This window comes from Juglans regia, chromosome 5 (assembly GCF_001411555.2).
Source record: "Juglans regia cultivar Chandler chromosome 5, Walnut 2.0, whole genome shotgun sequence".
In the NCBI taxonomy this organism is placed as follows: Eukaryota; Viridiplantae; Streptophyta; class Magnoliopsida; order Fagales; family Juglandaceae; genus Juglans; species Juglans regia.
In genome coordinates this window covers 12,770,708-12,794,579 of record NC_049905.1, presented here as the reverse complement: position 1 = coordinate 12,794,579, position 23,872 = coordinate 12,770,708, and the positions used below count along the sequence as shown (strand labels likewise).

Below are 23,872 nucleotides of genomic sequence, written 5' to 3'. Positions count from 1 at the left end.
TCTTATAATTCAATATAGGGTTTATATATTAGTTGTAAAATCTCATTAAATTTAATAGCTTTTTTGTAATTTTATATTTTTAATTATTCAATTCATTCAAAAATAAATAATAAAAAATTTTAAAAGGGTACGTACAAGCAAAACTCAAATAATAACTTGACTTGGCTAGTTCGGACTCATTAAAAAGCAAGGGTAAATATCAATAAATAACTCGACTTGTCTTGAGTTCGTATTTGACGGCCAGCTAGCTTGAGCTTAGCTCAGCGAGCTAGCTCCCAATTTAAGCTTGAGTTATTTGAGTCAAACTTACTCGATAACCCAAAGAATCGACTCGAACTAGATCGATTACATTCCTATTTGCAACTTTGTTACCAACACTTAATTTGCTTCATAAAGGCAACTGAGACAGAGCATTTGGGGTACGGATCGAGCATGTAGCACTTTAGCGCCAACTGTAATCCATGCATGCATACATACGTGTATGTGTGTGCATATATATAATATGTATATCTTCCTAAACTTTCCTAGAATGTTTCTTCACTTTCCCATGTATAGTTGAACTAAAAACGAAAGCAAAATCCAAGTATTCAGAACTTTAGGACTTTATTATAAGATACTAGAGTAGTTATTTGGATGACAACATGAAGCAAGCACGACCATATATATATAAGTTTGGTCGCACCTAAAGAATACAGCAGAAACGATGGCCTTTCTTTCTGGCCTTTGAGTGTCTGTTGGCTGAGCCATTTCTCTCTTCATCTCCCGACCTTCCTCTTCTATCAAATTCAAGTAGAGATATTAGTAATTTGGTACATAAAACCCAACCAAAAGGGCACAAACAAGATCACTCTAAAAAAGAAGATCACTCTAATATTGAACTGTTCCATGGTTTCAATTCAATAGAAGTTTGATTTGCATTAACCTTTATAAGGCAGAGAATTCAAGAAGAATAGCTAGTACTCCTACTTATATGATATGCCAATGAACATACAAGCACGCATGGTCAAGTCCAGGAAATGTGGTCAAATTCTGATTAAAACTTTGGCTGAAAAGCAGGAAATCTGATTAAAATTGTGGTCAGAATAATTCAACCAAAAAAAGAAATAAATAAACTCATCACTCCCATGTATATTTACGGCCAGCTCACCAAACGCAATGCCACAAAGAGATCGAATAAAAATAAATTTATAAATTGACATGACTTTATATGATATATTATATCTACTTTACAATAAAATTAGTTTTATAATCAAACATACCACATCAAGTCATGCCAGTTTGTAGTTTTATTTTTATGATATATGTTTAGGTCTAAAGTATTTCTCTAAAAATTATATAACTTAAGAGGTCAAAGCACAGAAAAAATATTGATATTAAAGCAAGGAAAATGATAGAGTTGGTGGCTCCCGCTGGGAGTCATCGCTAGCTCTATCATGTGTTTTTTGATATGTTTTTTTTACAATTATTTTTATATATATTTTTTTAACAATTTTAAATATTTAAAAAAAATATTATAATATTATTAAAAAATATTTCCTTAATCATGAAGTAAAAAAAATTATTAAAAAATACTTCCTTAATCACGAAGTAAAATAAAAAAATAATTTTTTTTACTTCATGATTAAGGAAGTGTTTTTAAATAATATTATAAATTTATTTTATTTTTTTTAAATATTTAAAAGTATTAAAAAATTTTCTATAAAAAATAACTGTAAAAAAAATACATCAAAAAACACATGCTAGAGCCAGCAGTGGCTTCCAACGGGAGCCACCAACGGTGGCTCTAGCATTACTCTTAAAGTAATATAAGAGTAGAAAATGTGTGCATACAAAAGAATACAGCACGAAGAGAAATAACCCAAACAATCTGCATAAAGTTCTCTTTAGAGTCCACATTGATTTGTTTCAACAAGGATAGATTCCCCATCACTCTAGATTTGTTCGCCATCTTTGGCAAATAATCAAGGCATCCATGTTGGGTTCTTTTCTTTTTTCCCACATCCTTTAGCAGGCCACACATTTATTCTGATTCTAATGCCTCTATTACGTCGAATCCCATTCCATCTTTCAGGGCAATAATCATGTAACCGAAATGTCATGGTTTGATCAAACACAATACTTGTTAAGAATATAATACAATTACAAATAATAAAATCTACATTTTTTCGTCAGCTTAAACTTTTAGAATAGGTGATTATTTCACATAGTATCAGAGCAGGGGTCCTGAGTTCGAGTATTGACTATACACTATCCATTTAATTAAATATTCTATGTGTTGGGCCTACTCATTGAGGAAGAGATTAGCTCACATGTGAGGAGGAGTGTTAATAATATAATACAAATAAGAAAATCTACATCTTTCCATTAGCTTAAATTTTTGGAATAAGTGATGATTTCACATGGTATAAAAAAAATAGAAGTGTTCAAGTCATGTAAGTTTGCGAGTTTATCTTTATAAAATATTTTTGTAGTTAAAACATTGATCAATGAAAAATAAGATAACCTACACTCTCAACAAATTTAAACGAACATAAGAAAAAACATCATATATAGTCATCCAATAGTTCTTAGGTTCATGACACCAAGGGCAGAAACAAATTACCAAATGTGTAGTTAGAAGACACAACAGCCTAAGCAACAAGAGACTAGGCAAACAAAGTTGAAGGTACTAAGGAAAAATGTCACAAATATTTTTATGTTTTTCTGCTTTCCAATTTTTATTTTAGTTGATTGGTACTCACTTGGCTATCATGACTTTGACAAACTCATCAAAGTTGATCAGGTTATCGCCATCGCAATCAGCCTCAAGAATCATCTCATTAATTTCCTCATCTGTCAGCTTATCACGACCAAGATTTTTCATGACACGACGGAGCTCAGCTGCGGAAATGAAGCCATTTTGATCATTGTCGAACATTTTGAAAGCCGTTTTGAGCTCCTTCTCGAAATTAGAGTCCATCGTCTTCCTTGCCATCAACTTAAGGAATTCAGGTTTGTCGATGGTACCACTACCATCATTATCAACCTCCTTGATCATATCCAAAAGCTCTGCCTCAGTTGGGTTTTGCCCCAGTGACCGCATAACGCTCCCAAGCTCTCCAGTAGTGATGCAACCTGGAGCAGTTCTTGGAAAACCACAAAAGTAAGAGATGTAAGACCACTATAAATCTTCCATTATAAGTACATGTGTAAGGAGGGGTGATGTTTGCAATTTTCTTGAAAAACCAATTCCATAGCGATAATAAATATATTCATCATAAAATACAAAACTTAGATTATGAACAAATAATGAAACAAGGCCATAAATATATGAAGAAAATACGAAAAACGTCAGAGAGGGATCTAAGAAAGGAGACCATTGCCATCCTTATCGAAAAGGTTGAAGACCTCATTGAACTGGGTGATCTGATCTTGGGTGAGTACTTGACTTGCCATTTCTTTTATGGAAGGGACTTGGCAAGTGAGGAGATTAGCAAAAGAAAACAGCAAGAGGAAATGGAAAAATCTGGGATTTTGTTTGTGTGGCAAATGCAAGCAGATCCGTCAAGTTATGTACTTAAAGGCTCTCGATGTTTCCAACAACAAAGGGCATCTGGTTCTATTTCAAGCCGACCACACAATGTCGATGCATCATATCGATTGATGATTCTAATGCCTTTGTTAGGCAGAATCTCATTCCATTTTTTGAGCATCCCACCCTCCAAATTGTCTTTCCAACCCAAATGACGGTCATGGTCAGAGGATATCGCACCAAATATATCATAAATAGACAAACCACCACCAATAACATGTTTCGGGACAATTACTGTCAAGCAATATCCAATGTTTTAGATTCACGTTTTTTTAAATTAGAGAAACTCTACTTACAACCACGCTGGGAACCTCCCATGTAACCGACGCTCTTTTTGATGAAAACTTTTTTTGTTTTCTACATTTCTTCTTCATTTTGTTCCCTCTCTCTCTTTATCAAACATATTTATTGTAAAGAAAATTTGTCGGCAGATTATCTTGCTAAGCTAGGGGTAGAGGGGTGCACGTCTACCTGAAATAATGTTGATGATTGTCCAAATTTTCTTAAAGGGTCTTTGAGACTGGAAAAATTGGATTGCCTAATGTTCGTTCTTAATTTTTAGGCCTTGTTATTTGGTTTTGGTTTATTGGTGTATCTTGGTTTGATATTTGAGATGTTTTCTTATTGAATATTTGTAAATCTCAAATGTTCGGATTGTTACCACGGTTTTTCTTCGCCACAAGTGAGATTTTTTTTAATAAAATTGGGAATGAGTCACTCATTGACATGTGACCTTTGTCTCTTTCAAAAAAAAAAAAAATCTACCATCTTCTTCCTCTCATTCTCCCTCTACATTTGTCTCTTCTGCACATCGCAAATATCCGATTGTTTAGCATTTGTGTACATCACAACATCGCAAGATCTACTTGCAAGTTGGAAGACCCACTCGGTTTGATCCATCTGTAGAAAGTTGGAAGACCCACACGGTTTGCTCCAAAACAACTGCTACCGGGAGTAAATTTGTGAGCCTTTGAAACCTTTTATGCTGAACTCTTACTTTATACCTTTCGGAGCCTTTAGGCTGGTAGTGAAAGAATGATGATGAGGCACTCAAGGACATTGATGATGGGATCCACAACACCATCCTGCACTTACAATGAATGTAGAGGATGTAAGTGCACATAGCAGGTTCCATTAGAGGGGGATGACCCAATCAATATGGGAGAGGCAATGTGTGGCATGCTCTTTCTGGTTTTATATGTTTGGCTTGATTTTTTACGAAGAAAAAGTAGAACTTTTATATGATTTGTTTTCACAAAGACAACGGCTACTCTCAGTTTCACGAAAGCGAAGATGCCTTCTAGTCAATTTCTTTTTTTTTTTAATATATATCTATTGACATGGCATAATATCACGTCATTTAATTTCTCGAAGATTCTTCACTCTTGATTGCCTGCAGCTGAACTGCTTCGATTTAAATGCTGAAATAAAATGTAACACCCGGCCCAGTCTTAATCCCAGCCCATAGAGAAGCTCCGTTGCCAAGGAAAACGCTCTATTTATGTGTACTATGTACACTCTTATTTTATTTGTTTATTTTATTATTATTACTATTATTTTATCTTCTTCATTATTTTTTTATTATTTCATTTTTCTACCTCTCTTCTCTCCCCCACCAGACGATGTCCTCGACAATTTTCTTCCCTATTATCCACGTCCTAATTTCTCTCAACAACGGCTCTCCCTCATCCTTTTATTTTCCTCTCCTATGCGCCTTCGATGTCATTTCAGGTTCTCACATAAACTTTACCTTGTAAATACTCTCTCTCTTTGATCTTCTCCGTCAGTTTATTTTTCTTTATCCACTACTCACATCTCGTTTCAAACATGCGCCCACTTCGCATCCAATATTCTCCTTCTCCCTCTCCCTCTCTTCTCTTCTCTGTGAATCTCACCGTTGCCACCCTGTAACACCACGATATACTGCCTGCTGCAAACATCCATAACAGACGCACCATCATACGTAAGAATCGATGTGTGCTCTTCCATAGCCAGCAACAGGACCCACAAAATCACGAAAGAAAACCTCCAATGTTTCACGACTTCCACACCCATGACATTACTGCACCATGCACATGACGACAACCAACGGCCCATTTGCACAACCACATGCCGCTGCCAAGCCGTATCTTTGCCACCAGCATCCAAGCGGAGGACAACCACTTCACGCCTCCCACAGACAGTCTTCCAGCGCACGCACCACCACATGCAAGCCTCCTCCTCCTCTGTTTTTCTACACTGAAACAGAGCAATGTCACCCCAAACTTGAGAGCAAGCTGTTGCACGTATCCTCCTTCGTGAACTTGCCTACGTGAAGCAACGACATCGCTCTGTGCACGGCAAAGCTCACTCGCAGCACCTGCGTGATGTGCACTGCTCTGGGCAAAGTAGAGATGTTTCTTGTTCTATGCAGAGCCCATCTGCAGTAGAGCATGTGGCAATAGAAGCTCTGCCAACTATGGTAGTAGTGCTTGTTGTTATAGCGACCGTTATGACGCATGCAACTCACTTCGCACAATGCTTCGCAACACATTTTTGGGTGTGTAACACATAGGGGCAACGTCTACGTGCTGTAGTGCTCGGTGTTGAGGGTGCATGTTGCACTGCATGCAACCGATCACTTGTTGCACTTCTTCAGACCACCCTAGTGTAGGAGACGTGGCCAGCATTGGCTACGATACTAATTGCCGCAACACCAAAGGTGCAGAGTAGCATCATTGATTATCTTTGGTTGAGTTTTCTAGTGTAATACGCCTCCATATATAGTCGAAGTGACAGCTCACTAATAGCGAGATTGTAACACCCGGACCCAATATTGGTATTGTTGGACTTTAGATTTTTTTTTTACTTATTTTTTTTTTCTTTTATAACTTGATTGTTTATTTAAGTTCTTATTTTACAATTTTGAGTAGCGTTTTTGTTTTCTTTTAATTTGGAGTTCTTGGCCGTTTATTTTATTTTTCCCGCATGTTTCATTTTTTTTTTATTCTCTCTTTCTGTCTATTTTAATTTTTCGCACGGCTTTTATTTTTTATTTTTTTCTTCGTCGCACAGCATGCATACACGCACGTTTTCGTTCACGGCATGCTTGCACACACACGTCCCTCATGCGCGTTCCGTATCCGTTGGGTTTTCGTCTAGGGTTTTCTTTTCATGAATCAATCGTCTATTTATATGCTTACGAAGAAAGCTCGCGCCACTGCCTTCCCACGCGAAACCGTAAGCCAGACCACCGTGAACCACTCTCTCGGCCAAGCCTTCCCACGCTGCAACCGCACGACTGGCCCCTCACACGACGGAAAACACTAGCCTGAGGTAGGACCAACCACAGCAAGTCTCCACCGGCAGCCTCACGTCGCGCATCTGAACCTCGAAGGAAGCCAGGACTGCTCTGTTTTTGGCATCAAGAAACAGAGTACTTCCTTGCCAGACCCTCCTTCCCAGGCACGCGTTCAGCCACTGTCCTCGACGGAAACAGCCATAACCTGGTCTTGCTAGCTACGCCCTGCACCACCTTGCTGCGCTGCCGCCGACTCAAACCACCACCCTCTCTCTCGGTAACACCTCCATGCACACGCCGTGTACCATCTCTATTGCATGAATTTTGTCCCTCTCTCTCACCGTGTTTCTCTCTCTCTCTCAGTGCCTCACCACCGTGACCTTCTTCGCCGCGTCGCGCGCAGCTCCTCCCTGGGCGGTGAGTGCCTCGCGCCCCTGTCCTTACGGTGTTTGCACCGAGTCTACGTGATTTCACAGTTGCAGTTTCCGTATCTTACATTTTTGCATGGTATTTGAAATTGAATTACGGTTTCACCCTTAGTTTTAGAGTGTGTTCAAGTTGTTATGTTTGGTCTGTTTTTATGTGGTTTTTACGGGTGGTACAAGAAAAGTTTGCATACAATAAATAGGATTTTCAAACTGTACTTTGATAGTAAATTATTTTAGTAATTGTGAAATTTTATTTTAAACTTTTAAATTACGATTAAAGCTTTTTGTTTATTATTAATTAACGAAATTGTCACTTGTACGTACCTTAAATCGTTTAAGTATTTTAGCATGTTATTAAGTAAATGTTTATTTTAAGAGTAAACGGTGTTTTATTTTTAGATAATAGTGGTATTATAGGAATTTTTAGGATTCTAGGTTTTGAGGATTTAAATAGGTTCTTAGGTTCAAATACGAAATGCGTGGTTGATTGAGAATTTACGGGAATTGCTTGATTATTTTATAGGTGACGATTAATTATTGTCCGACGTTTTGAGGAATTTTCGAAAAAGCTAAGAAGTTCAGGTAAGCGGGGTTCCTATGCTAGACTTTGCATTAAATAAAATGAACTGAGGTCCTTTTTGGAAAATGTGCATGTTCTGCTATGAAAAGAAATTTGAAAACAACCTCAGATATTGGTTCTGCATTACTCATGAGATTCTGTTTAAGAATAACGTATTTTCTGTCATGACTGGTGTAAACATGAGCTTATTTTTTATATTTTATTTTTGAACTTTGAAAATGAGAGCGAATATGAAATTTGTGCATAAATTATGTGGTGATATGATTTTGTTCTGTTCCGAAAAATTTTGTTCAGTACACTGTTTGGAAAAGACGTGGTTTCTGAAAACCTTTGGCATGACTCTCTGATTCTGAATTTGATTCTGTTTCTGTTCCGTTCAGTTACGGCCCTGCCACGGGTGATAATAGTGGCATACGGCCCAACCACGGGTAATAATAGTGGATACGGCCCAACCACGGGTTATAATAGTGGATACGGCCCAACCACGGGTAATAATAGTGGATACGGCCCTGCCACGGGTTATAGTAGTGGTCTCTGTTTTGAGTGCACACCTTGGTGACAGAGTGTCTTATGTTCTGCTTGGCTATCCGCAGATGCACAACCCTACCACGGGGGTTATACATGGCCTCTGTTCTGATATGATGTTTTGATGATGACGATGATCATTTATGCTATGCCAAAGAATATTTTGAATGAAATTACTTCTAAATCTTCGCTCTGATATTTTAATAACATGTTCTGATTCCGCACTCTGAAAATGAAAATGTTTTGTTCTGCATTCTGATTTCTGTAAATGCTCATGTTTATACACTGGTATATGTTCTCTGCTTACTGAGTTGTTGATAACTCACCCCCCTTATCTCCATAATATTTCAGATGACATTGATGGTTCGGCTGAGGATCAGTATTAAAGTCTATGGAGAAGATTAGCATTGATTTATTGTTGGGTATCTCATGATATTAGTGTTGGTGTTAGAGGTTATTTATCTTTCTTAAGTTTACTTCAATGGATTTAGACGGTTTATGGAGACTATGTTAATGTTTTATTATTCCTAGTTGTTATTTGAGACATGAAGAAGAGTTGATTTTATTTGGGTTGTTGGATTGAATATTGGATAAATGAGTTTATTTGATTTATTTAATTGAAGTATTTACGTTCGATTTGAGGTTTGATAAAATGGATATATTCTTGAATTTGGAAGTACTCTAGTCTTGTTAGAGTTGTTTTTCAGGTGTTATGAGTTAACTCTCCAGACCCTCGGGGTCGGGGCGTTACAGAGATTGGTATGAAGAGTTGCAAATTGTGACGATGGTAAAGGTTTGGTAAACATATTTGCAACCTAGTCCTTGGAAGAGATGAAACGAACTACAAGGTTGCGGGAATAAACTAGGTCATGAACGAAGTGGTAATCAATGACAATGTGCTTAGTTTAAGAATGAAATAAAGGATTTGCAATAAGATATATTGCAACAATGTTATCGCACCATAAGATAGATATATATTTATATATATATATATAAATGATTTGTACAAACTCCAAATAAACAAGTCTCATACAAGTCCTTGTAAAAAGTAGACCACTCTTTAAAAAAGTATAAAAAAAATTATTCTTTATCAGTGAGACCCACTTTTTTTACAAAAGACTTGTATGAGACTTGTCTATTTAAAACTTGTATCTAGTATTACTCGTATATATATATATATATATATATATATATATACACACACGATCAAGAGTAATGCTATTATGTCCCTAAGTTATACAACTCATTTTGTCCTCATGAGCTAACACCACTATCTGGTGTCATGTCGCTTATTAAAAAAATTTTAAAATTTTAAAACAAAAAGGGTATAGGGAATTTAAAATTTTAATTTTCATCATTTTATATTTTTTAGCACCATTTTATTTTGATTATATATTTTTAAAATTTTTTTATTAAGCCACATGCATGTCAAGGGAGCAAAATGAATCATATAAATTAGGGATAGTAGCATTACTCTTTGGTCAAACATTTAGGTTTGTATTTTGGATAGATTGGTCTTTATACTCTAATCTTGAACTCTTGAATGTCTATTTTTCAATTTTGATAATCTTAATGTTTTATTAGTAAAATGCGTTAAAAATGTAATTACCACAAAATATTATGCATAGGAAATTCAAAAAACATTTTCCTTTTTTTAAATAGGAAAGATATTTGCTACCGTAAATTGTACAACAGCCAGGTAATCGTTTTGAAAAAAATGAATAAAACATAAGACTCATATAAAAAAATTAATTTTTTAATAATAGACCCCACTCTTTTTCAAAACAATTACGTAGCGTTTACGTACTTTATGATTGTATGTAAAATTATTCTTTTTTAAAAGCCCTGGTGACTTGACCTAGGCAGCATCTAGTTCCCAAACATGGCCTGGGTAATTTTAGGCAATACCTGACCCCCTTTAAGGCTTTTTATTTTATTTTTAATTTTGCTTATGATTATATTTTTTTAAAAATGCTTGTTTTAAAATATTATTTTATTTTTTCCTTCATTTTCCATATGTGTTATGTGTAAGCAAGTAGTACTTGGTTTGAAATTAGAGTATAGGTATAAATTTATTGAAAAGAAAGGGCTCAAGTCTCATTTGTTTTGACATATGAGATGAGATAAAATAAATTGAGATTAAAGTTATGAATTGAATAAAATATTGTTAGAATATATTTTTTTAATATTATTTTTATAAAAACAAACGAGACGTTAGACTATTTTAATATTTAGTTTTCTTTTCAAGAAAAATATAATGGGTCAAGCTTTCAAAACCTTCAACCAATTCCATTATACTCATTGCATTGTCAAAAGAAGATCATACACTGAAGGCATCAAGATCATATAGAGGTTTTCGTTCATATTCCATGATTTTGATTTAAAGAGAGATAACACAAGTTTATATATTTATAATGTTTTATTTCTGTTCACGTAAATTTCCACAACAGTCTATAGTTGATGTAGGAAGCTTCCTTTTTGTTCTTGGCAAGAGAAATAACTCAGTGAAAGGATAAATTAGGGTTTTCCAAATTTATAGAGTAGTTTTTCCATTTTTTTTTGTGAATAATTTATTGATAATTTTAAAAAAATGAAAAATTCTACTTGAAAATCTTACACCATATACTTCTACTTAATTAAAGTGTGATTTGTCATTTTTATCTTTCTATCTTAATAGTTAAATATATATTTAAATAGAATAATAAATATGATAAATCACATATTAAGTAGATAGAGATATGAGGTGTAAGATTTTTTTATAGAATTTCTCTATATATTAAAAAATAGAGAAATAATATCTGCAATCGTAGAGTGTGTAAGCGCTGCATAATCTGTTTAAAAAAAGTGAATTAATATGAAATTTATATAAAAAAACTATATTTTTTAATTATGATCATACTCTTTTTCAAAACGATTGTATATTACTTGTACATTCTATAATTATATATAATATTATTCGAAAAGAAATATTGTCACGTCTATCTTTACTAAAAAAGTATAAGTGTTAAAAAAGAATAAAGTGTTGTTTGAATATTGAATTGAGATGAAATTTAAAAATTGAACAAAATATTATTAGAATATTATTTTTTTAATATTATTATTATTTTAAAATTTTAAAAAATTAAATTATTTATATTATATAAAAATTAAAATAAAATTATAATGATAAAATGAAATTATATTGATAAAATGAAATGAAATAATTTTGCTGCCGAAACGGGGTAACTTTCTGAAACAGAACTAGACGTGACCGAGCAGCTATACGTAGAAAGTGGACCCGTTGACAGTTTGTTGAAGAATCAAGAAAGGAACGGAACGGACAAGGAACCCAAGACCGACAGACTGGGAAGAAGCTCGACTGAGAAGGAGTCGAAGCGGCAAGCAATCGGAAAACCTTCTCATCTATTTGCATTGCGAATTGTAATCTATTTGCTTTTCACTTGTGCAACGCTTCCCCAGGTACTTTCCTTCGAAGATAGCCTTGACATACGCGCATGGAAAAAAAAAAATCCCATAAAAACAGATTTCTTCATTCTTCTTGATAACCACCTAAGTATTTCAAGAGTCTACTTTTAAATTCGACCATGGAAAATTTTTGGGTGGTGTTTGATATACTTTTTCCTTTCTTTCATTGTTCTCCATTTTTTTCCTCTTCATGTTATTCTTAACTGTTCAAGTTCAACCAGAATCGGAATTTGAGATTGTTTCTATCACTAGGTGCTCATGTATGACAAAGTGTAACTACAGCATTCGACCTGAAGATCATGGTAATATTTTTCAAGAGCTAGATGTATGATTTCTATAGCATCTTGATTGAGACATCTGGATTAGAGCCCTGAAATAATCGCTTGTTTTCAGGATTTCCTAGTTGGAGCTTTCAAGCCACCATGTAATGTTTCAATCTCATTTGCTGACGCAAGAACTCGCAAACAGGTATTTCATTAACTTATCAACATTGTGCAATCTTTTCTCCATGTACAATAGACCTGTTGGTGGCTTTCGAGTCCATAATAACCAAGAACATGCATTGAAACTCTTTGTAATGATGTGATATAGTATGAAGAAGGAATATGTGTGCGATAGTTTAATAACCCAAGGAAGGCTCAAGGTCAAGCTACATTTGCATTGATACTCAAAAATGATTTGTCAAGGTTATAATTGGAGTTTATTATAAATGGCTTGAACTTCTCTCTCCCAAACAATGTGGGGTCGCATTCATTACCTTCCTATACCAATCACAATCACACAATCTTGGGTATTACAGATATACATGTTAGACTAAAACTAGGCAATCACTTTCCAACATCAATCTCGGGACACCCCATTGAGCACAAAACTGCAGCCTCTTAACATAGCTATACCATCAATAAAATCAGAAGATATCACCTCTACCTCCACTTTGTTGCAAGCAACAAGTACCTCACCTATATGATCTTTGAGAATCACACCCACACCAGCTTTTTGTTGATAAAAAAAACATAGCTCCATCCACATTTAGCTTCAAAAAACCAGATGGGGGAGGGTTCCTGCAGCATACCTTTCTGATCTCCTTACTATCAGCATCAATGACTTGAACATTTTTATATTCTTGCTGCAATGACAAAGCATAATTAATCACATATCTAGGATTATGGGAAACTTGCTCATAAATAAATTTGTTCCTTCGATTCCATAAGCCCCAGGCAATAGAAACAAAAGTTGTCAAAGCTTCCTTTGAACCTTTATCCTTCACAGGGTTTGCTAAATCCCATAAAGACAAACCTAAATCTGTATTGTGCATCACAGGAAGATGGACTGACCAATGATGTCTAACATCAGAACAATAAAACAAAGCATGTGCAGGATCTTCTTGTTGTTGTAAGCAGAAAGCACACTTATCTTCCACCATAACATGTTTCTTTTTTAAATTATGAAAAGTTGGCAGGCTGTCTCTACATGCTCTCCATGCAAAAATCTTCATTTATTAGGTAATTTCAGCTGCCATAAACATTTCCAAAAGGATCTGTTTCTTCTCTCCATAGAACTTTCACCCACCTATTAAGCTGATAACTGCTGGGAATACTTGTAGGCACTTCTAACTGAATAAAGACCATTCTTCTCCTGAGACCAGAACAATGCATCATTTGAACTGGTACAAACTCTTATCTTCAAAATCTTTACTGCTATATTTGAATTGAATAGAGCTCTCACCCTTTCCACATTCCACCACTGAGTATCATCATCAATCAGAGAGTTGAGTTTTAAATCCCAATCTTGCACCTGAATTGGTTCAAGGAGTTGCTCAACACGAAGGCCTGGTATCCATGAGTCTTTAAACACTTTCACAGATTTGCCATCACCCACTCTCCACATACAACCTTTCTTCAGGAAGGTTAAAGCTTCCCATATACCTTTCCAAGCATAGGAAGAGTTATAACCCACTTTAGCCTCAAATAATGTTGTATTAGGAAAGTACCTAGCCTTATAAAATTTATGCAAGAAAGAGTCTTCATTTGGTAGAATTCTTCACCCCTGTTTAGTAAGAAGAGCCATATTGAAGAGCCTTAAGTTTTTGAAACCTAAACCCCCTCTATACTTCGAATCACACAATTTCTCCCAGCTAACCTAGTGTATTTTGTTTTCCTCAGATCTCTTTCCCCTCTAGAACTGAGCCATTATCCTCTCCAACTCATGGCACAAAGAAGCTGGAAACTTAAAACAGCTCATAGCATATGTTGGGATAGACATAGCCACCACTTTAATAAGCACTTCCCTACCCCCTTGAGACAAGAGATTACCCTTCCAAACCTGAAGTTTCTGCCAAAGTCTCTGTTTAATCCCAGAAAAGGCACGATGCTTAGATTTTCCCACCATAGGTGGGAGGCCCAAATACTTCTCATATTGTTGAGTATGGCTTCCACCCCAAAGAGCCATGATCTCAGCTTTCAAATCCTCCTTCACATTTCTACTAAAAACCACAAAGGTTTTTTCATGATTAATACTTTGCCCTGAAGCTTTCTCGTACTTATGCAACAGTAGTTGTATTTTGACATTTGTATCAACATCAGTCTTACAGAAAATCACTCTATCATCAGCAAACAATAGATGATTCACTCGAGGAGCTCCTCAACAAATTCTGATGCCTTCCACTACTTCATTACCAACATTGTTCTTTATAAATTGATTAGTCCTTTAGTGCGCAAAAGAAACAAATAAGGAGATAAAAGATCTCCTTGTCTCAACTCTCTACTAGGAATAATTGGGCCTTTAGGATTCCCATTCACAAGCACTGAAAAGGTTACTGTTCTCACACACTTCATTATGATGCTAATTAGATTAGGAGCAAAACCAAGGGCAGACATAATCTTCTCCAAAAAATCCTACTCTACTCTATCATACGCCTTGCTCATATTTAACTTAAGAGACATAAAACCTTTCTTACTACTTCTCTTATTTCTAAGAAAGTGTATGAGCTCATAAGCAATAAGAATATTGTTAGTGATTTGTCTTCCAGGGACAAAAGCACTTTGGGACTCATAAATAACCACAGGCAGAACCAAAAAAGCACTACTCTAGGGTTTATAATGCAAGATATTCGAAGACTATTGAATGGTTTCCACGAGGCTAGGGTATTACACGTTAACAGGATGGGGAATGAAGCTGCTCACCAATTGGCTTGGCATGATTCAAATGTTTTAGACACTGAAATGTGGTGTGATTTTATACCATCTTTTGTATCCCAAGCTATTTGGCTTGATAAGAAGAACATTTTGTAAGCTATTTTCAATGATATGGCAATCTTTCTATAAAAAAGAAGAAGATATGCATGTTAGAAATAACCTTTGTGTAGAAGATTATTTAGTACCCAAGTTGTAACGCCCCTAGGGAGGGGGCAAGCCACATCTGGGCCTATATGTCAAAAAGACTAGTCAATGGTACAATTGGAGCCCCCATTGTAAAGAGCAAGAACTTCTCATTCCCAAGTAATGTGGTTCTACATGTCCATGGAGTTTTGAAAAATCCAAACATCATCCACACCTACAGTTATCACTCAGTATGGGGTATCGCACAAGCTATGACATATATTTCTACAACACTTTGGAAAGGTTTGCCACCAACTTTTCAGCAGTTACTAATAATAGGGTGTACAAAGTCCATTGTGCTCCATCAATTACGGAGACAATTGCACTTCAATTTTTTCTCCTTAAAAAAAGAAGAAGAAGAACTGCACCATTGTTTTTGTTCTTTATTTTTTCTTAGCATGCTTTGTTTAATTTTTGAGGAATAACAAGATCATTTCATAATTTGTGTCCTGGGTCTCTTCCACTTGGTTCGAATCAAGCTTATAAATAACTCAATACTGTTTTGTTTCAGAAATAGATGATTGATTAATCAAGTTGGTTATTATCATAGATTTCTTAAATCTCTCTTCTGGTTCTGAAATTATAAACTACGACCTAGATATTTTCTAGAAAACCCACTGACCTTTCACCATCACCGAACGTTGCGGGAGATTATTTATTTAGTCAAATATGGTGAGTTTTTTTAATTTTTCCTGTGTTAAAAAATAATTTCTTTTCCGTTTCTCAAATATCCTCTAAAATAGGCAAAAATGTTCTAACTCGATACTAAAGTATCGAAAGTAAATATTGGGGCAGTACAATTGTAACACTCTTTTCTTTGAAGGATTTATATTTAAAGGTAAAAATTGTAACATTCTTCCTTTAGAGTTATAGAGGCTATTAATGTTTATATTGCATAAACCAAGTTATAAGAGAATTCCACTAACAATTAAAATGGAACTGAAAATTTTATTAATAAACTTAAGCAATAGTGAAATCCCTTCTGAATGATATAATAGACATTGCGAATGAAACTCTCTAATAGTTAAAACTGAGTCATGTTCTCCATGTGCTAAGACAAGCTTCTGGCTCATTGTCGATCCCTTCAATACCTGGGAGGTTTAAAACAAAGATTAAGTGAGTTGAATGTTTAGTAAGCAAATGCATCATGCAATAAATGAGATGATAAATAAGTTTTCATTTTTATATGGCATGCATACACTTATAGAACATTCAAATCACAGACCGTTTTCCTTTTATCTCTAGTTGGCCAACACAAATTTATGCCTTGTGTGTAAGGATTGACGATCTACAATCTCAAAGATCGTGGTTCCATGTCTGTGGCCACAAGTGGAACCTAGTCATGGAGATTGTCATCACTCGATAAACTAGGTACACTCTGACCGGCCATTCCTGGCTGAGTATACAAGATGGCTTGCAATCTGCCTCTCATCTTTTGGTACCCCATTAATCCTCAACAGTCATAAGGCCAAGAAAAACATTAAAATTCATCACATTCATTCATACAATCACATTTTCATTTCTTCTCCTGTCTGTTTCCTTTTTCTTTCATCTTGTTTCCTTTCCTTTCTTTTCTTTTCTTTCCCTACATTTCTTTCACACTTACCATAGTGTTACTAATTCCATCACATAATGGAAGCATGCACTTGAAATCTTTACATTCACCCTCTTTCATGGAATTGGGATGGATAAGTTGGGTACCAAATGAAAAGGGCGTTACCTCATCATGATACTTTTTTATATATGTAAAAGAAATTTTATTAATAGGATTGAAAAATAGGCATAGCCCAAGTACACAAAGCATGTACAAGAGAAAACACCTAATCAAGATCTAGAAATAGATTCATGAAACTTGAGTCCGCTGAAGTCTATAGCGATTCCCAAACTAGTAAAGTATTGAAGGAAAAAATTTTTAGTTGACCCAATGAGCATCCGTTGCCTTTAAAGTTCATGTCGTTCCTTTCCCTCCAAATGCACTACTGTAGGCATATGGAGACCATCTTCTATACTACTATGATTTGCGGGATGCCATTTAGACCTTTCAAGTTGGCAAGGAGATCGGCCACCCTCTTAGGCATAACCCATGCTAGCCCCTCTGCTGAAAAAATCAACTCACAAGGCCTTAGCCACCTCACAATGAAGAAACGGATGGTCCATTGTCTCTCCAAGTTTCCTACACATCATTAGTCTATTACTACAATCCATATTTTCTTAAGGAAGCTGTCCAAATGAAGAAAGCAGCCTTAAGAGGCACCTTATTCCTCCAAATACTCCCCCTTGGAAAATGTTGTTTTGACTAGAGATGTCCTCATAGAACGAGTGGACAATGAGTTGTTGCTTTACTAGGAGTCCAAAACATCTTATTGACTCATTCTTCACTAACTCCCGTAGAGTATAGCAGGTCAAAGAAGTCAGACAAGACACCAATTTCCCAATCATTAGCCGCCCTGAGAAAACTGACATTCTGCTGTGGACAACCTCCTGAAATTTCCAATAATCCAGCCATCGAGTTCTCCTGCTCGCGGGTAATCCTATAGACCACTGGGAAAGTGTCTTTAGGGGCACTATCTCCGCATCATATATCATGCCAGAATCTGATCTTGGAACCATCACCTACCACAAATCTGGTTTGTTGATATAAAACCCCATCCTCTTCTTATATTCTTCTATGACCCCACTTCATATACTTCTTGTACCTCATTGGAATACCACCCACCATGCTCCACCATACCTAGAACCAATCACAGCTTTCTACAATGCATCCCTCTCTCTTGATGAAAGCGCCCCAACCATTTCCCTAAAAGTGCCTGATTGAATACCCTTAAATTTTGAACCCCCAGCCCACTACCTGAGATTGAGGAGTTAACTTTCCCCAATTAACTAGGTGAAATTTGAAATCTTAACCTAATCCACTCCACAGAAAATCACATTGGAGCTTCTCAGTACGATTTTCCATGCTAGCTGGAAGAGGGAATAGGGAAAGGAAGTAGGTGGGCATATTGGAGAGAGTGCTCTTCCAATCTGCCAACCTGCACTTGATCTTCTCATTCACATCATCCCGGTTAGTCTTAGCTTTGAAGGAGGCTCCCAAGAGAAGGCCAAGGTACTTTATGGGAAAACTTGGAAAAGGAAAAATTCATTGATGGTAAAGAAATAAAGGCATGGTCATCATGTGGTTTTATTTATAAAACTGGCAGTGGCAACTTTTTCATGGAGATTTCTAGCTAGCTTCCTGTCATCAAGCTAGAGAATCCTAAAATACTCCTAGATGCTGGCTGCCTTAGAGGACTACGATATTTAAGGTTTTTGGTTAGTGCAAGCTATCTTTGACAGATTAAGAAGTCCTAATCTATCTAGGACATCTATGGAAAACTTGCCTTTTATGGCAAGTTTACACCAAAAATACAATCTGCTAGCTCAAAAATCAGATTCAATTAACTTATAAACTTAGTAAACATTTAATAAAAAATTAATGGGTAGAAAATAGTTGATCCACGGTCCTAAATTTGAAAGCTTACTCCAGATTTTGGAGCTTCATGGGCTCAGGCATGACAACAATTCAAGCTTCTTTCCAAAACATTGAATGTCATATTAATGCAGTCCAGTGGTTAATCCATTGCTTGCGGCCTCTCAATTGGCAGATGAAAAGCTTTAGCTCTTAGTTCTCGCTCGTGTTTTTTAACCATATCATTCCCTTGCTCATGTTGATTCTTTTCTTCAGATTGGAATTTCTTCCCTTTAGCATGATTATGCCTATTATCCTCTGACAAAATGATATCTCCTCTCATGGTAAACAAGGGGTAGTGGATGAGTTCAAGGGCTCAATTCTCCGTGCGTGTACAAATTATACCTATCTAAGATGGCTAGAGAGATTGTTTTCAAACATTTGGAAGGCTTGAAAATCAAAAGAGAAAGGTTTAATCTTGTGCTGGTTGAATATAAAAAATGATTTTTATCTTGTGTGGGTGTATAAAATATGGTGAAGAATAAAATAAAATACTCATAGAAAATATTTTCAAGAGGACGGAGAGAGAAAACCCTAAGGCACCCAAACCCGCCGCCACCCTTAACCCACCCTAGACCGGTGGGTGACACCTCACCACTGGCAAGGACTAGGCTGATGAGCCCCGGCGACTTCGCTGAGGGCCGTTCGGTGTAGGTCCTCCCTCCAACGACCTGGACCTTCGCAAGATTCTCTCTCTTTCTTTCTCAGAGGCGACATCGACCGTCGAACCTGTGCCTCCGCCACCACCACCGCCACAGACAAGACCGATGGGCTCCGACGACTTGATTGAGGGCCCTCCGACGACGGTCCCCCTCTGACAACTGGGATTTTGATTTGCATTTTCGTCGGCGTAGATCTGGTGCAGTACCTATTTTGATCTGCTTTTTGTTTTCGTATAACATCCTTTTCCTTGAGATGACGAAGCGAGATGATCTTGCGAGATGTTCTTGTGATTTGGGATCAGATGATGACGACGCACGATGTGAATTCATCTTAGATGGAAGGTGAGAGGTGGTTGAAGGTGGAATAAAAAACTTTCGTTTTTACGAAAGAGGGAGGAAATAGTTTTCGTATCTCTGAACATAATAAAAGGATGTCTAAGTTCATGTGTCTAGGTGGGACGATAGCTTCGTAGGTGGCTAAGGGGATAGAGGATTGTTTAGAACTCAACTGTCACGCTTCTTCGTCGATAGTTTCTCTGTTAATGGTGAAATAAATCTTGTGGTGTTAACTGCTTCATTTCAATATGGGTTATCCCATAGAAGTGGTTATTGAATCCAAAAGATTTATTCTGTCAAAAGGGAGTGGTGGATCAGTGAGAGTTACCGAGAGAAACTGGAAGATGGATCATTCAGTGATCCTAGGAATAGCATCATTACATTGGCTGAGGAAGGTGTTAGAGGAAAGTTTAAGAGAGGGGAAGAAGGAGGTGTATTCAGCAACTAGAGATGGCTACTGCAGTCTTATTGCCCAACGATGCGCAAATTTTAGAGGAAGATATCTTGAAGTGTCTGAATATAACCAGGGGGGGAGGAGAAATGTTTTGTGCTTTCCAGAAGGAAATAAGGGGTGGGGTTGGAGGAAAATGAGGGAGGCTTTGGTTGAAAGTGGTAGAGAAGTCCATGTCAATGGAGGAGCTCAGGTGAACAACGGGAAGAAGGCAGTTCAGTCACGGACGTATAAGGAGGCCTTATCTTCGTCGTTGCCGATAGCTAGGAGGAAACAGGAAAATGGAGGGACAAACTCTGACAGGAGACAAAGGGAGTGGAGCCGAGACGCAATCCCGAACCATACCCATGGCAGGAGATCCGCGGCGTGTCAGGAGGCGTGGGAAGTGCGAAGGCTACTGATAGAGATGCAAGGCCAGCTACGGTATTTGCAGAGAGATATGGCTGATATCGTGTCCTTTGTCGAGGGGATAAAGAAAGCAGAAGACGTGGAAGATTTAAGAAGAAAAGTGGGGCGGGTTGGAGATATGGGTGAAGGGGCTGGGCCTAGTAAAACCCGGAATCAAGCCCACCAGAATAAACTTAAGGGGCGGGCCGTTTGGAGGAAAATAAATGGGCAGACTCGGCCCAACCAGCGAGGCTCGGTTTCTGCAGGGGCTGGGCCCTCCCAGCCGGGTCAGCCCGAGTTACAAACGGGCGGGCAAGGATCCGAGTGTGAAGATCCTGCCCAGAAACGCGTGAATCTCAGCGGCGCGACACCCAGCCCAGTTTTCGTGCCGGAAAGCCTTCCGATGGCGGAGGTAGCACAGAAACCGCCGACGACAGCTGAAGAGATCGCCGACGAGGCCGCCGACGAGGCGTCATAGGTGTTCTGTGCACAAAAGGAGCTCGAAATCCGGGAGTATGCGACCCAGACTTTACCGACTTCTTTGGAAGGCACGGGGGTGGTTCCGACGAAGCTATCTGTCAGACCCTTAGAGGTTTCCGAGTCGGAGGTTGGGGATGAGGAGTCCGAGGATTTCATGCACTCGGTGGAGGATGATTTAGCCCTCTCTGAGGCGTGTGATCAGTTGGGTTTAGAGGATTTTTCTGTGGGGGAGGATTTTCAGAATTTCCAGAGTAGCAATCCTATCCCATTGAACTATTGTTTTCCAAATCAAGCTTCAGACTGGGTATTACATAAGGTGAAAGAGATTCAACATTTTGTGGGGATTAGTTGCGAGGGGTATGAAGAGCAGTTCATAGCATTGTTAACTGCTATGGAAGTTGGGAATCAGCAGAAAAAAAAGGGGGACTTGAAGCAAAATAGGGAGCTCAAAAGGTTGATGTGGTCGATGAATTCGGAGGGTAGTCCTAGTAGGAGTAGGGTAAAAGGGAAGGGGACGTTTGTTCATAAATGAAGCCAAAAATTGTGTCTTGGAATGTCCGCGGTCTTAATGAGGTAGAAAAGCGTACTCGAATTCGACACTTACTTCGTGAGTGGAAAGCGGACATCGTTTGTTTACAAGAAACAAAGCTGAAGTTAATCAATAGGAGGATTGTGAGGAGTATATGGAGTAATAATTATGTAGATTGGGTGTATTTGGCTTCTTCAGGGGCTTCGGGAGGAATAATATTGTTATGGGATAGGCGGGTGGTGGAGAAAGTAGAGGACTATATAGGGAATTATATGGTAGCATGCTCTTTTAGAAGTGTGGCGGATGGTTTCTTGTGGGCTTTTGCAGGGGTTTATGGGCCCAATTTAGACGTGGATAGAAGATTATTATGGGAAGAGCTTGCTGGGGTTCATTGCTGGTGGGAACTCCCTTGGTGTATTGGGGGTGATTTTAACGTTGCTCGATTCCAAAGTGAAAGTTTTGGAAATAGAAGATTGAGGCCAGCAAATTTGGAGTTCTCAGAGTGCATCTTTGACCTAAACCTGATAGATCTGCTACTAGCAGGGGGCCTTGCTACATAGTCTAATAATAATACATGGACTCGTTTGGATCAGTTCCTGATTTCACCAGAGTGGGAAAGCCAGTATCCAGACGTATGGCAAAAGTGGTTGGGCCGGTTAACCTCGGATCATTGGCCTATCTTACTGGATTGTGGAGGTATTCAGAGTAGTAGACGGTATTTTAAGTTTGAGAATATGTGGTTGAAATCAGAAGGTTTTGTGGAGAGGGTCAAACAGTGGTGGATTTCTTATTAGTTTGAGGGTACACCCAGCTTTATTTTAGCAAATAAGCTGAAAGTTTTAAAAAGAGATCTAAGAATATGGAATAAACAGTCTTTTGGTAATGTGGAGGAGAACAAAAACACCAAGTGGATGGAAATACAGGAGTTAGAAAGACTACAGGAGGGGGGCCTCTTACTGAAGAAGAACAAGCACAGAAAACTTTGTTGGGCGTAGATCTTGAGAGGATAATATTGCAGGAGGAAATGTCTTGGCGCCAAAAGTCAAGAGCATTATGGTTACAGGAAGGGGATCGGAGCACGAGGTATTTTCATAGTATTGCAAACTCGCACAGAAGAAACAATAACATTGAGGTGTTGAAAATTGAGGGGGTGGAGCGTAGAGAAGAAGAGGTTATCAAAGAACATGTGGTTGATTTTTTTGAAAAGATACTTACTGAACAGGAGGGGTGGAGGCCTACTCTTGATGGGTTGGTGTTTAACATTATTGAACCAGGGGATGTGGTCAGGATGGAGAGGGCTTTTGATGAGGAAGAGGTTCTTAATGTAGTAAGAAAAATGGTAAAAGACAAGGCTCCCGGACCGGATGGTTTCTCTATGGGTTTCTTCCAAGAATGCTGGGAGGTGATTAAAGAAGATCTTATGAAGGTGTTTCAGGAGTTGTTCTCGTTTGGAAAATTTGAGAAAAGTCTTAATTCCACGTTTCTTGCATTGATCCCTAAAAAGGCCGGGGCTATTGAGATCTCGGATTTTCGGCCTATCAGCTTAGTGAATGGAGTGTACAAGATTATCTCAAAAGTGCTTGCAAATCGCTTAAGTGAGGTTCTAGGAAAAGTTGTGACTAAGCCTCAAAATGCCTTTGTTAAAGGAAGACAGATCCTCGATGCGGTTCTAATTGCCAATGAATGTTTGGATAGCAGAATGAAGGAGGGAAACTCAGGTATTATGTGCAAGTTGGATATGGAAAAGGCGTATGACCATGTTAATTGGGATTTCCTCTTACATCTTTTGAGTAGATGTGGTTTTGGTGAAAGGTGGAGGTCATGGATTAGGTGGTGTATCTCTACAGTACGGTTTTCTGTTTTGATCAATGGCAGCCCTGAGGGCTTCTTTCAGAGTTCTCGTGGGCTGAGGCAAGGGGATCCGTTATCTCCTTTACTTTTTGTGATTGTGATGGAGGCTCTAAGCAGGATGATCTCGGCCTTGTCGGCTAATGGTTTTGTTAGGGGTTTCCAAATTGGTTCTCCAACCAGGGACATTACTACCATTTCTCACTTGTTGTTTGCAGATGATACGCTTATTATGTGCGAAGCTGATCGGGACCAGGTGCGGGCTGTAAAGGCATGTCTACTGTGTTTTGAAGCAGTGTCTGGTCTAAAAGTGAACTATGATAAATCTGAGATGGTACCGATTGGAGAGGTTCAGAATATTAGGGAGTTGGCTGACACGTTGGGTTGTAAGATAAAGTCTCTTCCTATGACTTACCTGGGATTACCTTTGGGTATAGCTCCGAGGGCA

General features: G+C 37.8%; 2 protein-coding genes across 4 annotated transcripts in view; one reads left to right on the top strand and one right to left on the bottom strand.

Annotated features, from left to right (window-relative positions):
- Positions 1–584: 584 nt before the first annotated feature.
- Positions 585–3,548, bottom strand: LOC109006949 (calmodulin-2/4-like). Its single transcript, XM_018986400.2, has 3 exons — positions 3,357–3,548; positions 2,742–3,114; positions 585–776 (listed from the first exon to the last, which is right to left on the bottom strand). Exons 1-3 carry the CDS (start codon positions 3,433–3,435, stop codon positions 683–685), a joined length of 546 nt encoding a protein of 181 aa, XP_018841945.2. The 5' UTR covers positions 3,436–3,548; the 3' UTR covers positions 585–682.
- Positions 3,549–11,655: 8,107 nt separating this feature from the next.
- Positions 11,656–23,872, top strand: part of LOC109006950 (vacuolar protein sorting-associated protein 26A-like) — a 36,197-nt gene continuing 23,980 nt past the window's right edge. The window contains exons 1-3 of one of the 3 annotated variants that reach the window (XM_035690479.1): positions 11,656–11,843; positions 12,102–12,151; positions 12,243–12,317. In XM_035690479.1, coding sequence (XP_035546372.1) covers positions 12,149–12,151; positions 12,243–12,317 — 78 coding nt within the window. In that variant the 5' untranslated portion in view covers positions 11,656–11,843; positions 12,102–12,148. Of the gene's footprint in view, positions 11,844–12,070; positions 12,152–12,242; positions 12,318–13,301; positions 13,352–13,452; positions 13,516–23,872 lie in introns of those variants that run through there. The other 2 variants (XM_035690480.1, XM_035690481.1) reach the window with 2 other exon arrangements.

Bases quoted from the DNA above. Each gene is read 5' to 3' on its own strand.
- LOC109006949 (XM_018986400.2), bottom strand. From the start codon at position 3,435: ATGGCAAGTCAAGTACTCACCCAAGATCAGATCACCCAGTTCAATGAG. The intron at 3,115-3,356 runs GTCTCCTTTCTT...GAACTGCTCCAG, and splicing joins TTTCGATAAGGATGGCAATG to GTTGCATCACTACTGGAGAG. The intron at 777-2,741 runs GTGAGTACCAAT...TGAATTTGATAG, and splicing joins GTCAAAGTCATGATAGCCAA to AAGAGGAAGGTCGGGAGATG.